Genomic DNA, 16550 nt, shown 5'->3' with positions numbered 1-16550 from the left:
CTGCCAATTGCCATCTAACATCTTCTGGATCAAACACTCTTCTGCTCCCCTGATCCTAAAAGCCCAAGTAATATTTGTTTTTCCTTCTATTGAAAATTAAAAAGTGTTACTGCAGAAGTTCTAACCCAGTTCTGGCAGGAAGTGGAGTGGAGAGGGCCCTGTCTCATGAGGTTAGCCTCATCCTGAGGCAGTGGGATAGCTTAGTGGGCACTTGATTCTTCCCCAGGTGTTCCATAGAATCAGGGATTCTCAGAGTGAGTCGGGAGGAACCTGAGGGGTTATGTAGGCCAATCCCTACCTGGATAGCTGTCTGTTCAACAGAAACATCAGCAACTAGTCATCTAAGTTCCTAGGCGGCATAGTGGATAGAGTGCTGGACTTGGAGTCAGGAAGATCTGAGTGCAAATCCGGCCCAAGACACTGACTAGCTTTATGACTCTGGATTAGTCATTTAAACTCTATCTGCTTCAGCTTCCTCAACTGTAAAATGGGTATAATAATTGCACCTCCCACAAGATTATTGTAAGGACAAATTGAAATATTTGAAAAACACTTTGCAAATCTTATAAAGTAATATATAAATGCTAGATATCATCATCACCACCATCACCATCATCATCACCATCACCATCATCACCACCATCATCATCACCATTATCATCATCATCACCATCATCATCACCATCATCACCACCATCATCATCACCACCATCATCATCACCATCATCACCATCATCATCATCATCACCATCATCATCATCACCACCATCATCACCATCATCATCATCACCATCATTATCACCATCACCATCATCATCACCACCATCATCATCATCACCATCATCATCATCACCATCATCACCACCATCATTATCACCACCATCATCATCACCATCATCACCATCATCATCACCATCACCATCATCATCACCATCACCACTACCATCATCACCACCATCACCATCATCACCACCATCATCATCATCACCACCATCATCATCATCACCATCATCACCATCACCATCACCATCATCATCATCATCACCATCATCACCACCATCATCATCACCATCATCATCACCATCACCATCATCACCACCATCATCATCATCACCATCATCATCTCATCATCATCTATAGGGAACTTCATACCTAGAACTTACTTCCCAGTGTTTCCGTGAGGCCCAAATGAGATAATATTTATAAAGCATGCTATCATATCATCTCATATTTTAAGCTAGTTATTGTTATCATTATCATTATCATTTCTTCACTTATTATCTCCGACTCTACTTTTAGATAGTTCTGATCATTGAGAACATTTTTTCTTCTACTGAACTGAAACCTGCTTCTCTGCGCCTTCACCCCCATTACTCTGGGGCCCAAGAAAAACAAATCTAATCCCTCTTCTTCACAGCAGCCGTTGAAGTACTCGAGGACAGCTATCCTGTCCTCTCCTCCAGGCTAACCATCCCTTGTCATTGGCAGCATCCTGCTCACTTGCCATCCTGGCTGCCCATGTCTGGGTCTGATCCAGCTTGGCAGCGTCTCTCCAAATATGTTACCCTGGAGCTGATCACAATCTCCCAGCTGTGTGCGGTTGAACTAGTTGAATGGTTGGTGTGGTTCATTCCTGCCTAATAACAACTACACCTTAAATTTACTTTATACACAATTATGCCTTAAATTTACATCGTATTCTTAGCTTCCTCAAACACTTTCACATCTGTTTTCAGAAAGGACCCCTACAGTACCTATAAGGAAGACCTTATATAGTACCTATAAGTGTGTGTATATCCTCACTTTCATTTTCTAGACATGGTAATAGAATCATAGAATATAGTCATAGAATATTATATATTGAATATATAGGATATATACATATATGTATATATATACATACATATATATAATATTACGACTGGAAAAGGCCAACTCTTATTGTTTAGACTAGGAAAAGGAGGCTTGGGGAGGGAGAGGGACTTGTCCAAGGTCACAAGGTGGTAGATTTAGAAGTAGAACCTAGATATGTGGACTGACTCCCAATTCAACACTTTCTCCACTATACCATATAACTGAGACATAGTGAGGTCCTGTGACTTGGAATCAGTTGCAGAGCTATTCAGTACCTGCACTTACAAGTATTTATTTACTCTTTCAAGAATAATACTTAATAAGAAATTAGGGCTAGAACCTAGGTCCCCCTCTCTTCCACTTACAGAGCTCTGTTCCACACACTACTCCCCCCACCCCTCACCCCATACTCATGTTTAGTGCTTTTTCATAGGGCAATAGTACATGTGTATTCAGAAGACAGAAATCCCATTAGCTATAGTCAGTAGGTTCTACCTGCTGCTATCTCTGGGACCATTTTGGGTCTTAGAGACACCTGGAAGCATTTGAGAGACAGGGACCTTGGATATTCATTTGGACCCGATGCAGCAAGCTGGCCTACAGAGAGATGGCCTTCCAGTCTGTTGCTATGATCAGACAAATCCATCTTTCCTACAGGGAAAGCACCTGTTCTTAGTCTCACAATAGCACGATGCAAATCAACCTGTGATTTAAACAAAGCTTAGTCTCACTCCACATTTTGTGTGTGTTTCCTTCCAAATGCCTCGCACTACCAGCTCACCTTCCCCTTTCTACCCCAGTGACAAAGATAATGAGGTTTTTATACTTGCCAAGTATCTCATAGGCTTTGATTTGTGATCCTCCACTGACTTCCTGGGAGGAAAGAAGAAACCCTGAGATGGGACCCTCAGTGCCTGGCAACAGGGGTTGGTGGAGGGGGAGGGGAGGAGTGCTCTGGACTAGAGTCTCTGCAACCTATAATCTAAAGATGGCTGGAGGTAGATCCTTGAGGAACATCTCCTGGCAAAGACTGAGAGGAGAAAGCTATTCTCATTGGCCCAGTGATGGAGAGACTGATGAGTAGGGTACTTTGGCAGAACTAACTGTTTTTCCTCAAGCCCCTAAGATCAGAATGGAAGAGTAGTCTTGAATTGATACCATGCCTTTTATCTCCTATTCTCTCTCATAGGAGGTAGAGGAAGTTAATCGTCTAACATCTTGTTGGTTTCCACTCATAGAGCAACCACCATCAAGTGCCCTATAGAAGATGAGCACAGTGCTAAGGGATGTGATTGGTTTTCAGATGAATTAGACTGGACTGAATGGAATACAATGAATAAACAGTTGTCTCATATCATAGACTGAGTGCCCTGACTCTATTAATAGAGGAAGAATCAAATACAAAAAGTTGCCGTGAAATAAGTGTGTGGGTGGTGGGGGTAACGATCCAAGGTCCTGGATGGTCTCCCATTTACCCAGATAATGTGCCTTGATTCTCTGACCCAAAAGTTGCCTAAGAGTAAATAGGCTGATGACACCCTAGTAGGATCCAAGGGCCCACAGGGCAGGTTGACTGTCCCATTAAATATGGCACCTACATTGCTCAAAGATAACAGTAGAACAAGGGAACGAGTTGTTCACCGTTCTAAGCTATGTTATTGCTCCCAACTGCAGTTTTGACACTACCGTTTCTCTTCCGGTTATCTGATACAACTTATGGGACTCCTCTCATCCACACTGACTTATGAATCATATGCATTTTAGATAGAGTTTAGAGCTTACCTGGTCTGACCCTCTCATTTTACAGAAGAGGAAACTGGAGCCCAGAGGGGCTCAGAACTTCCCAAGGTCACATAGATCATAAGTAGTGGAACTGAATTTGGACCCCAGGTCCTCTGACCTGAAACCTGATACTCTTTTTTTGTGTGTTTTATAACTGACTTTTAAAAAATTAATTTATGAAATAAAGCAAGGATTTTCATAACACAATACAATACAAATATAATTGTACATTTAACTGCATATCTACTATGCAAAACTTGCTATTCCTTTCAAATATACAATAAAATTATCATGTAAATTTTTTTTTCTCCTCTCCCTGCCCCCTCCCTACCCTAGAGATGACTACCATTAGACATAAATACTATGCTGCCCTTCCTGTTCATATTGGTTTTGGGGCTCGTCTAGCTTCTGACTCACACTTGTTTGGGACCTCACTTCCCCAGCTGGTGCCATTACTCTCTTGTCTCATCTAACCTCGGTAAGCTTGGGACTTTTCCTCTTGATCACTGCCAATGGTACCCTTACTGTCTTGCCTTAACTAATTCAGACTAGCTTGGTCTGCTTCCAACCACTGGCAGGGTGCTGTTGTCACTTCTGTGCCCTGCTCCCTTACCTCTCATTCTGCAGCTAAGAACAAAGTGACCAACTTTGTTGTTGAAGGAAGGCAGTTATGTGGCAGGTATGATAGACCTAATCTTTCAGGGCTCTTCACCTCTGAAGATTCTGTGACTGAGCCCTTGGATGGAGCCGCATGTCCCCCTGTGGCCTACTCCATATCTATTTCTATTATCTCTTCCCAAGCCTATCACAGTCCAGTCTTGCCATTTCAGGCACATTACCTACTGATGGCAGATAAGAACAATATCTTTTTGCCAGCAGTTTCAATAAGGACGGACAAGGGAATAGGTGATCCTTGTCAGAATTTGTCCTTCATTTCCATCTACACACTCTCTTTGACCAGGTGTAACTATGACACTGCTTCGACATTCCAGAACTGATCCCCACACCAAGAAGAAGAGCATAAGCTATTTATAAGCTGCTTTGACCTCCAGGATATGTGTGGCCCCTAATTCCGCTGTCAGTGCCTAGAACACTGAAAACTGGGCCAATCAATCAATAGATTGGCCAGCAATCAACAGACTTTATTAAGTGCCTACTTATCACCAGACTCTGTGTTAAATGCTGGGGAAACAAGCACAGAAACAAAAACAAGTGCTGCCCTCAGCGAGCTGATATTCTGTAAGCAAACAGAGACTGTGCACAGCGGAGTAAACATAAGGCAATGGGTGAAGAGGCCATAGGAATGGAGGGATGGCCACCATCTGGAAGGGCAGCCAGCCATGACTAGAATGTTATCCCTCCTTACTTTTGCATTCTCTGGCTTCCTTCAACATCCAACTCAGATCTCACCTTCTGCAAGGGACCTCTTCCTTTGGAATTAACATTGGCATTGTATAAATCTTGGGTGTACGGTTGTTTGATGTTGTTTCTTCTGTTAGAATGGGAGCACTCAAGGGCAGGAACCATATTTTTACCTTTCTCTGCATCTCCAGGGCTTAGTCGAGTGCAGGACATATAGTAAGTACTAAATAAAATTTTATTGACTGACTAAATGGCAATACTTGTGTGGCCTGGGGCAAGCCACTCAACTTCTCACAGCCTCAGTTTCCTCATCTGTAAAATTAGGGGGCTGGACTAGATGGCTTCTAAAGTCCCTTCTAGGTCTGAAGATACGATCTAGTGGATGCTGCCACTGAAAGGAACCGGGATATTTTGGGCTGAGATGTGGTTCCCCATCAGGTCCCCTCAGGTTTCTGGTAGGATCCTGACCATGCCTTCTTTCCTTGAAATGTTGGGGGCTAGTTATGTGTATAGGGTTGGGGAGCAGTTATTTATATGGCCACTATGAAGCCACTGGTAAGATACACATGTATAAGTCAATTACAAATTCCCTGAGACATAAGTAGCCTGCTGAATGGGGAGAGATGTGTCTCTACCAAGGATTCTTGGCCATAGGATTGAATTTCCAGATGGGGGCAAGGGAGGGGGATGGCTGGTACGCTGTCACCCCCTGGAGGAATATTAAAACTAGCCCTTGTCCTGAAGGGAAAGAACCAATGGGATTGCTCCATCAGGTTGTATTTGTAGGCCTGGCCCAAGAGTTATTTATGTACCTTTATTCTTGACTCAGGGTTATTGGAACTCAAGTGTTAACCAATCAGCTGAACTGCTAACTAATGCCTGACTCAGGACTCCAGCTAATTCTAATGCCCAGCTCTCTTCAGGGCAAAACTGTCTTAGAAAGTAATGGGGGGGTAGAGAGGAAGGGAGAGTGGATAAACTGAAAGATCTGCACTTTTCTGGGTGAGGAAGGAGTAGCAGCAGCCTCAGCCCTTGGGAATTTTGTACTGTGGTCTGAACTCTTGGCAAGGAGACTGGTCTGCTTTGTGGAGGATGTCCAAAAATGCTGTTTCTGGAGAGAAATAATGACTTTTGTCTCTGATTTCTCAAACCTATCACCACCTTTTTATTATAAAGAATCCTTTCTTCAAGAAAGGATTTGTTTTTTATAAAAAAATCACCTGCTGACAGTTTTTGGACTTGGATGTACTCCTGCCCCCTTTAAAAAACCCAAAGTGCTGACAACGCTTATAATCTTGCTCCTGGTCAATATTTAGAATGTTTTTAATGTATGTGGTCTCAAGAGATAAATATTGACTGAGGCAAAATGTCACCATTTTCCTCTGGACAATCAATCTCCGTATTCACCAGAGAGAGGGGGAGCTGAATTCTCCTACTCCAGGAAAATCATTTGCATTCTAACAAATTTAATGAGCCCTGTGTGCTCAGAGAGGATGAGGAGAGGGAATGGATACTGCTGAGGCTGGTGCCCTCCAAGATCAGCATTTCTTTGCAGGGATCTGATCCATCACTCCGGTCTTCTTTGTGTGATATTCCTGAACAATAGGGGCTTTCACATCAGAAGCTTGCCTTGTTATAAGATGAAACAGGTTTAGGAAGAACATAGAAAAAAATGACTCAACCAAAGATTTCACATGAGGAATAAGCACCAGACAATCCTACTTCACAGGTTTAAAAATAGAAGGGAACTTCAGGGCCATATATAGTTTAATACCTTCATCTTATAAATGAGGAAATTGAGGTCCAGAGAAGTAATGAAATTTACCCAAGTTTTCAGAGGGGAAAAATGGAAGAACAAGGATTCAAACCCAGTCCTTTGTCTACAAATCTATAAAACATAGCTATTTCCATAGCCCTCTGCTACCTCCCGCCAGGGACAACAGACCTGCTCTTCTGTAGTCTATCACTTCATAACTCCCACTGAGACTAGATGGACCATGGATCTACTGTGGCAATATTTACTTCCTTATGTAAATTATACTCTCCTTTCTGTTTTGGCCTTTACAATGTGTGTGGGGAGGGATTGCAGGGGGACTGCTTTATGCTAACATTTCCACACTTCAATTTCTTTTCTGCTGATGTCATTTAAATCTCTGGGATATTCCTTCTTTCCTTTTTACTGTTTTATAATCCACCAGTTGTCTTATAATCCACAGTGATTTTTTTCTTCCAGAAGTAGAATACAGCCATGGGCAATAAATTCAATTGTCTAGACTAGTGTTCCATCAGGAATCCTTCTATGACATCTGCTAAAAATTTCAGCATAGCCTCACACAAGCAGTTTGAAAGCCCAGAATTGCGGTAGGTCTGAGCAGTGGCCTTTCTCTATGTGTCCCTAACAATGGAGAGCTCCATGGAGCAGGCTTGGCCAAGAAGAAGGCTTTTTGAGAGAACAGCTGGTTCTGAAAACAGGAGAGGTAGGGGCCATGGTCAAGAGGCCATGAAAATTGAGATCACTGTGGGAATTCAGCACTCTGTTCTGTCAGTTTCCAAACAGATCACTTAGTAAATGGCTATTTACCTTAAAAGATAAGAGACATGGAATTTCAAGTGACCTTTGAGGTCAGCTAATCTAACACTCCCATTTTGGTGGGGGGGAGAAGGGGGGAAGGGGGAGGGAGTATTAAGGCCCAGAGAGGTTAAAGAGTGATTTGCCTAAGGCCACATGAGTAACAAATGGCAGAACCCATACTTGAACCAAAGTCCACTGCCTCCAAAACCAACACTCTTCATTGAAGCTTGTTGGCTCAACTTCCTTACAGATTGTAATAATCATACTTAATAACAATAATTGACATTTATATAGCACTTAAAAGCCTGTAAAGCACTTGGCATACATTATCTCCCCTGGGCCCCACAACAACCCTGTGATGTAGAGATGATCAGTATTATTGTCCCTGTTTTGTTCACGGGGGATATGAACCTGTGATTTTAACAGTGTAGGAACTACCAGTGGGGAAGCTTCCTCCAATCAGCAGAGGACAATCACCAACTCATCCACAGATGAGTTTTAGAAAGTTGTTGGAGGCACCAAGAGGTAAAACGATTTGCCCATTGTTACATAGCTAATAGGTGTCAGGAACCAGGTCTTCCAGAATCCAAGACTATGCCTCTATCCACCTTCTTTTCTACCCCCAAAACTTTTAACAGATAGGAAAAAGACAGTTCGTATTTCCACAGAAATGAGCATCTCTTCTGACATTAGAGAGGAAAATTTAACTAGTACAAGCATGCTAGCTTGCAAAGAGACCTAACCCATATTCTCTTCTCTGTGCCTTCTTCCTTCCGCCAATTAAAGTCTCTGAGTCAGGAGGTTTCAGAAGTTCTTGGGAATCATCATGAATAAATCATTCAGTTATTTATTAAGCACCTACTAATGGAAGGCTCTCTAGACTATAGGATATGGGGGGAAAATGATTTGTAGACATATTCCTTGCCCTCAAGGAGCTTACTGTCTAATTACGGAGACTAAGCATAAATATAGGAAAAGATCATCTTTACATTAGAGCAGTTTAGAATGGACTTTAGGGACTCTGAGAAAGAAGGTTCTAATAATGTTAGACACATCTCCCCCAGAAAACTTTCTCCAAATGTGGATACCTTGGCTCAGATCCCATGGCTAGACTCAGCCCCAAAAGCCACTTTCCTTTGTCACCTAGACAAATAGTATCACTTTCAAATATAAACAATGGCTATTTGGGCTGTATGTTGACTTAGAAAACCACATATTAACCTTGTATTCTATTGTGTTTTTATTTTTTGGTTAATTGTTTTCCATCTACATTTTAATTCGGTGGGGTTGTAGGCCACAATGTGGCCTGCCCTGTGTTGGACACCTCTGATCTAGATATTTCAATAACCAACAGAGAATGACTTCTCTTGTGAGAGAAGATAAAAGTGTCAGTAAGTCAACAGGCATTTATTAAATGCCTCTTGTAGAAGGTGGGATTTGAGCTGAATCTTGAAGGAAGCCAGCAAAGCCTAGAGGTAGAGGCAAGGGGGGAAGACATTCCAGCCATGAGGGGACAGCCTGTAAAAATGAAAGGAATTAGGAGATTGTGTGTCAAATGTAAAGAGAAGGAAAAAAGGACAATGTTGCTGGATTATAAAGTTCATGGAGGGAAATAGATTCTAAGAAAACTAGAAAAGTAAAGAGGAACAAACAGGTTGTGAAAGGCTTTAAAAACCAAACAGATGATTTTATACTTGATCCCAGAATTAATAATGAGTCAGTGGAATTTACTGAGTAGGGAAGTGACATGGTGAGACCTCCATGGGAACCTCTCTAAGCTTGTGAGAGAAAACCATCAAGCAGATCCTCATGTTGAGCAGAAGGTTCCAACAGCAGGTCCCTCAAGATAATGCATAAGCTTGATTCACAGTAGAGCCTCAGGGCTCTTCCCCATAGACTCACCCTCTCCCTATGAATGAGACTTACATAGACTCCAACAGTTGCATATACTGCTCATCACCGTGTCCTCCTTCCACTTCATGGTCCAAATTGAGGATGATTTCGTTTTCAAACTGTAATTGTGGTAGAGTTCAAAAGAAAGAAAATATATCAGTCTCAAAGGCAAATTCTTGGTTTCAGGGTGCACCTGAGATCATCCAGCCTAAACAAAGAGAGCCTGTGGATCATCCAGAAAGCAAGGACCATCCTGGAATATTGCTCTGTATCGTGGCCTAAAAGCCGTCATGGCTTCGCAGTGTCAAGGTCATTCTCCATAAATATCACCAAGATTTGAGCTCATGAGTAACTTACTTTACATGATATTCTAACATTAAACAAAACAGTATGCATTCTAATGCCCACTAAAAAAGTCATGATAATAGCTGTCATTTCTACAATGCTCTCGGGTTTGCAAAGCCCCTTATATGCATCATCTCATATGATCCTCCCAACAACCCCGAGAGGAAGGTACTATAGGTATTATTATCCCCATTTACAAGTGAGGAAACTCAGGTCCAGAAAAGCTAAGTGACCTGCCCATGGTCACATAACTAGTGAGGATTAGAGGCAGGATTTGAACCCAGGTTTCTTGAGATTCCATGCCCTTTCTGATTCTAAGCATTCTGGGTGCAGGGTCAATATTTTTTTTCTATTGATGGTAGTCCGGGTGCAAGGCTCATTGCATACAGTATATATTCAGTTCATGAGGCTTTCATTTCTTCAGGTCTTTAGTTGAATCCCCTCATTTTATGATGACATAAATGTTCTATCCCGACATGGACTCTCAGATTCTGTTCAGAGCCACTTGCTCTAGGGAAAAGACCAGTGCACCAGGAGTTAGAAAACTTGCATCTTCATTCTGGTTCTGAACTTAACTGAAGGCAAGTCATTTAAATCCCTAGAGTTTCAGTTTTCACCTTCAAAGTGAGGGTGAGTATACTTGCCCTGCCTACCTCACAATAAAAATGTTTTGTAAGACTTAAAGAATGAAAAAACTATAATCTGTTATTATCATGACTATAATGATTGTTGCCATAGGCCAGTCCTATTGGAATTTGTTCTCTTTGGGATCCAACCTTAAACACTCATAATATCTGATGACTTTGTATCTCCAGGACCTAGTGCGATGCCTGACAAATAGTAGGCACTTAATAAATGCTTATTGGTTGACTGATTGATTTTGAAGCACATTTTGCCCCCTGCCAGGAAGGCTGAGAGGAGGACCAGGTAAGGAAAAGGATGATTTTAGGTTTATTTTATTCTTGGGGGCAGAGGACAGCACTCTGGGGTGTGGTGGGGAGGATCTGAGAGAACTCTCCACTACAAATGTGAATTCTCCTTATCCTAGGGCAGATTCTCAAAGAGAGAGCCCTTGAGGCTCAATTAGGAGCCTCAGGACAGAGTAAAGATCTCTAACCAAGGCAGGGTGATCAAGGCTTTGTCCCATTTCAACATCTAAGAGGGAAAGACATATAAGGGTATGGTCTCTCTCCCAAGACTCACCTTCATCCTGGAGTAGCCTACCACCATGCCAGTAAGAAGGCTGATAGAGAGAAGTGCTAATATTGAAAAGAGGAGATGTGGAGGTCATGGTTGAAGGGCAAAAGCTAAAAAGGTAAAAATTCAGCAGCCTTATTCTATCAGCCTCCGAAGAGTCATGCGCTAAAGAGTTATTTGTTTCATTTGTTTATAGAAGGCAAGGGACCTTCAGGGTCTGCTTGCCATTTCCTTACTCACCTATCCCCATCCAGTGGTCATTTGGGGATGGATCACCTTCTTGTCTTCTGTGCTATCCTTCCCTAACCAACCGAATTTGTTTTAGGTGTCAAAATTCCTAGTTACCACTCTTTCAAAGAAATTTGATACTTTTCCCCCAAGCCATCTGGCCTCTAATGTCAGATTTAGGGTGCTGCTGTACCCTCCAACCTGGAATTCCCATCCTATAGCTGTATCACTTTTTATTATTGAGCTACTCCCTCCTCAAACCTAACTATACTTCTTCATCCTGGCTATTTCCTACCCTAGCACTGTGTGTTTCCCCTTCCCTTCAACCCAGCCCCACAATATACATACTTTCCACTTCCTGCTTTAGGAACTGTAATCAAATCAATACCACTTGGATTCAAAAGAACTTAATTGACTGCCTTACTGTTTCACTTATTGTGTCTATGACTTCTCGTACCAAAACAACCCTCCCTGACCAGTATTCCCCTATGGGTATTGTCTCTTCCTATTAGAATGTGAGTTCCTTCAGGGGTGGGACTGTCTTGCTCTTCTATTTGTATCCCCTATACTTAGTACATAGTAAAAATATGCTATTTCATTCATTCATTCATTAGTCCATTCATTCATTTATGTGGAGAAAATGTCATTATTATCAATGGATTGAACATAAGGAAAATACTATGATAAGTATTGATAATACATGTAATCATAGGACAAGATACTTGCCCTCAAGAAGTTTACAATCTATTTTGGAAAGATAAAATACCTATAAATAAAGATAACTACAGCAACAACATAAGGCAGTATCTGTTTAAGGCCCTCCAGGATTTCAGAGGAGGGACAGATCACTGTGGTTTCAATGGATCTATGAAGGTTAATGAAAGAGGTGGTACTTGGGCTAAACCTTAAGAGGGAGGAGCATTTGGATTAGCAGAAAGGGGGAGAGAAGGAAATTCTTGGCCTAGTGCATAGTGTGAGGGGAGGAGGGAGTGTGTGTGTGTTGGGAGGAGGTAGTCCGAGAGAAGGCTAGAGAGGTAGCTTGTGGGGGGATTTGAATGCCAGCCACATTTCTGGGCAGTGAGACTCACCAAAGAGGAACTCTGTCTCATAATTTTTGATCCTTCCAGAGCTAAGCTCATGGAAGGTGGTTATTAATGTCAATTGTTATCATTAAGGCTGTACATTAAATAATAGAAGTCAAAAAGTAGCTTTCCTGAAAAAAAAAACAAAACCTGGATCTCATGTATGGATAGATCACGAGAAAAGGTTGGAATGTTCCCACCATATAACAAGTGTTTCCTTCCTTGCCAAGCAAGGAGGGGAAGGAGCAACCCCAATCCCTCTGAATGGAGTAAATATGCAGCTGTCTAGAGGCCACAATGCATTCCCTAGGGGGGAAATTACAGGGTGCTGGAGGAAAGAGAGAGAGACTGGCTGCTTCTGAACCATTCCTAGGCTGTCTTTGCTAGGGAGCTGAGAGTCAAGGTCACAGTCAGAAATCTCTCAAGCTGGTATTTCAGCCTGAGCTGCTCTTCACCATGGCAGGCTGGGATTGCAAAAAACATTTAGTTTCCACCTGTCCCCTCCCTCCCCAGTCCTAGAAGGAAGGAGACAGGCAAGGCAAATCCAACTTGCAGAGGGAGACAATGTCCCTGGGACAAGTGGTACCATCCTACAAAGCAGGGCTAATAATACCAACCACTTGCATTTGTAGAACATTTTCCTGTTACAAACCATTTAATATCTATTATCTCATTTGAACCCTACAAAAACCCTGTAAAGAGGATAATCATAATTATTAATGATGATAATAGCTACATTTATATAGCATTTGAGTAAGGTTTACAAAGAACTTTATATAGCATTATCTTAATTGATCTTCATAACAAAACCCTAGGAAGTAAGTTTCATACTACATTATTTATTATTCCCATTTTATAGATGAAAAAACTGAAACTCAGAGGTTAGACAATTTGACAAATAAATGGTAGGGCTGGGATGCCAACTCAGGTCTTTTAACTCCACGTCTAGTCCACTCATTTGTGCTGAATCAATAAGAAAGGATGAATAAGAGGCACAGCAGGGCTGAAGGCATGGCAGGGTCCCTGTCTCAGGGAAGTCTTCACCCCTCATGCCCTTACCATCCCTATTGTGAAACCATTAGTAGGTTGTATAATAGAACAGCTATCTCAGCACCAGTTCTAGTATGGTGAAGTGGGAGGGAGTTACCCAGCATCCACTGTGCTTTGCTGGCCAAGGCTATCAGCTTCCAAAGAGTCATGTGCTAAATAGAGGGGCATCTTATATCCTGCCCCTGATCCCAAGCCTAGAAATGGCTCGGGATTCTGGTGCTTTTAAGAGAAATGACTTATAGATCTCAAAACTGTTGGAGCTTGCTGAGGCTCTGCCCCTTCTCCTCCTCCTCCTCAGGAAATGTGAGAGGGGCTGCTCATTAGGGCTAAAAGAGTCAGAGGGCTAGGCCCAATCCAACCCCAAGTGAGGCTTTACATAAAATCTTTTACCTCATTAATTAGTGAGATGGTACCCATTTGATCAGCCCATAAAAAAAGAAAAGCAGTTTTGGAATATGTCCACAGATGGTTGAGAGTGAATGATAGGGAAAGGGAAATCTAAGAAAGATATATAAATTTTTTTAAAAAGGCAGATGCATCTAAGAGGGGGAGGGGGATTATTACAAGGATTTATTTTTCTTTCTCTCTTTTTTTAAAAAAAGAAACAATTAAATCAAAGTTAAACTAATACTTTTTAAGAAATGAGACTATAAATCTATGTTGACATGGCTGAAGGAAAGAGCTGTCTGCTCATATTCAAAGAAACCACCTGGTGCTTGGTTATGCTTGGGATGTGTATTCTAAGGCTGTCAAGTAATTTGTTTGACATGCTGGCTTCCACTGGATAACCTTCTAATGTCCCAGCTGGAACCCCAACTTTTTGCACAGTATATGAAAACGAATTCATTATCTTTTTCTCCAAACCAGACCTCCTTCCTGACTTCTCTGTTTCCATAAATTGTACCACAATTCTCCTAGTCACTCTATTAGGTACTGATGAATCAAAACTGTCAGCATTAGAAAGGTTCTTAAGCAATCAGTCCAACCCATTCATTTCATAAAAGTGGAAACTGAGACCTACCTAGGAATGCTATGTGATTCATCCAAAGTCACGCAGATCGTGACCAATCTAGGTCTTATGTATTAAAATCAAGGAGTCATTCTGTATTCCTCTTACTCACCCCACAATATCCAAATAGCTGCCAAATCCTGTCAATTCAATGCCCAAACTATATCTTCTATTTTCCCCTTTGTTTCTGTTCTTACTGCTACCACAGATTTGGGACTATTACAACTTTTCACTTGGATCACACTGTGATCCAATGAAAGCCCAGTCCTTAGAACATGCATGAAGAGCATGCACAATATTCTCTGCCTACTGTCAATCCAACAGGTGGCACTCTGCATGGTTAGTTTCCAGTGAAGTATGACTGAGGGTTCATGAGAAACTATGTAAGGATAAAAAAGTCTTTCGTTTGATTGAAGAGCTAGAAGAACTAATGGCTCGGTAGAGGCTGAGCCAGAACTGAATGTGTTTATGAAACATTTGAAGTAACAATCTCTCCATTTCTTCCCTGCCAGCTTTGAATAAGGATCATTATTTGCTATGAACTTCTGGGAGTCCACCCCAATCAGCTGCCATGTGTCCAAGAACATGTGGCATCTCTGCTGCTTTTGCATTTATTCTATCCTAGTCTTAGTCTTTATGCTAGTTGGTGAAGTAGATAGAGCGGCAGGCCCAGAGTTAGGAAGACTTATCTTCTTGAGTTCAAATCCAACCTCAGATACTTACTAGTTGTGTGACACTGGGCAAGTCACTTAACCCTGTTTGCCTCAGTTTCCTCATCTGTAAAATGAGCTGGAGAAAGAAATGGCAAACCATTCTAGTATCTCTGCCAAGTAAACTCCAAATGGGGTCAAGAAGAATCAGAAGTGACTAAAATGACTCAACAGGTCCTTGATAAATGAGTATTCAAAACCCAGAACAGACCATGTTATGACTTTTTGAGTTTCAAAAGGTTGGAAAAGCTATCAGAGGTCCCCTCATCAATGGGAATTGGTAACAGAGATCACTGGAGCCAGTAGCAGCCATAGCTAAGCCTGGTGATGACCTAGTCCTGAGGAGTGACTTCATTAACTCAGCTACAAGTAACTCCAGTACTAATGAAATGGCTGGGCCAAAGCCAAAAGGAAGGTCAGCTATGGATATGTCTGGTGATGAAAGGAAAATCTGATGCTATAAAGATCAATATTGCATAGGAACATGGAATGTAAGATCTATGAACCAAGGTAGCTGGATGTGGTCAAAGGAGAGACAGAAAGATTTGAATGTCAGTGAACTTAAATGGATGGGAATGGATGAATTTATTTCAGATGATCACTACACACATACTACTATGGGCAAGAATCCCTTAGAAGAAATGGAGCAGAAAAGGATAAGAAAAGCAGTACTGGGGTATAATCTCAAAAATGTTAGAATATCTATTTGAATCTAAGGCAAACCATTCAACATCACAGTAATACAAGTCTATGCTCAATCATGATGCTATAGAGGCCAAAGTTAATCAGTTCTATGAAGACCTAGAGCATCTTCTAGAAAAGACATTAAAGAAAGATCATTCATCATAGGGAACTGGAATGTTAAATTAGGAAATCAAAATATAATCAGAATAACAGGAAAGTTTGGCTTTGAAGTACAAAATGAAGCAGGTAGAGGCTAACAGAATTTAATCAAGATAATTCACTGGTCATAGCAAACACTCTTTCTCAACAACCCCAAAAGTAACTCTACATAAAGACATCACCAGACAGTCAATATTGAAATCAGATTGATTATATACTTTGCAACCAAAGGTGGAGAAGATCTATGCATCCAGTTAAAACAAGACCTAAAGATGACTAAGGCTCAGATCATAACCTTCTTATTACACAATTCAGACTTAAATTGAAGAAAGTAGGGAAAACCATTGGACCGTAAAGGTATGACCTAAATAACATCCATTGGGAATATGAAGTAGAGGTGATAAATAGATTTAAGGGATTAGGTCTGATAGACAGAGTGCCTGAAGAACTATGGACACAGGTTTACACAGGAGGCAGCAACAACAACAACAAAATTCTATAGAAAAAGAAGAGCAAGAAAGCAAAATTGCTATCTGATGAGGCTTTACAAATAGCAGAAAAAAGAAGGAAAGGGAAAGATATACCCAACTCAATGCAGAGAATAGGAAGGAGAGATAAGAAGG

At 41.5% G+C, this 16550-nt stretch overlaps 1 protein-coding gene across 1 annotated transcript in view; it reads right to left on the bottom strand.

The window, feature by feature from the left end:
* DOCK2 (dedicator of cytokinesis 2) overlaps nt 1–16550 on the bottom strand; it is a 513031-nt gene that overhangs the window by 41901 nt on the left and 454580 nt on the right. The window contains exon 34 of the mRNA XM_036749404.1: nt 9497–9582. Coding sequence (XP_036605299.1) covers nt 9497–9582 — 86 coding nt within the window. The remainder of the gene's footprint in view (nt 1–9496; nt 9583–16550) is intronic.

The sequence above is a fragment of the Trichosurus vulpecula genome, chromosome 3 (assembly GCF_011100635.1).
Source record: "Trichosurus vulpecula isolate mTriVul1 chromosome 3, mTriVul1.pri, whole genome shotgun sequence".
Taxonomy (NCBI): domain Eukaryota; kingdom Metazoa; phylum Chordata; class Mammalia; order Diprotodontia; family Phalangeridae; genus Trichosurus; species Trichosurus vulpecula.
The sequence above is the reverse complement of the archived record's forward strand: the minus strand, read 5'-3'. Positions and strand labels throughout refer to the sequence as shown.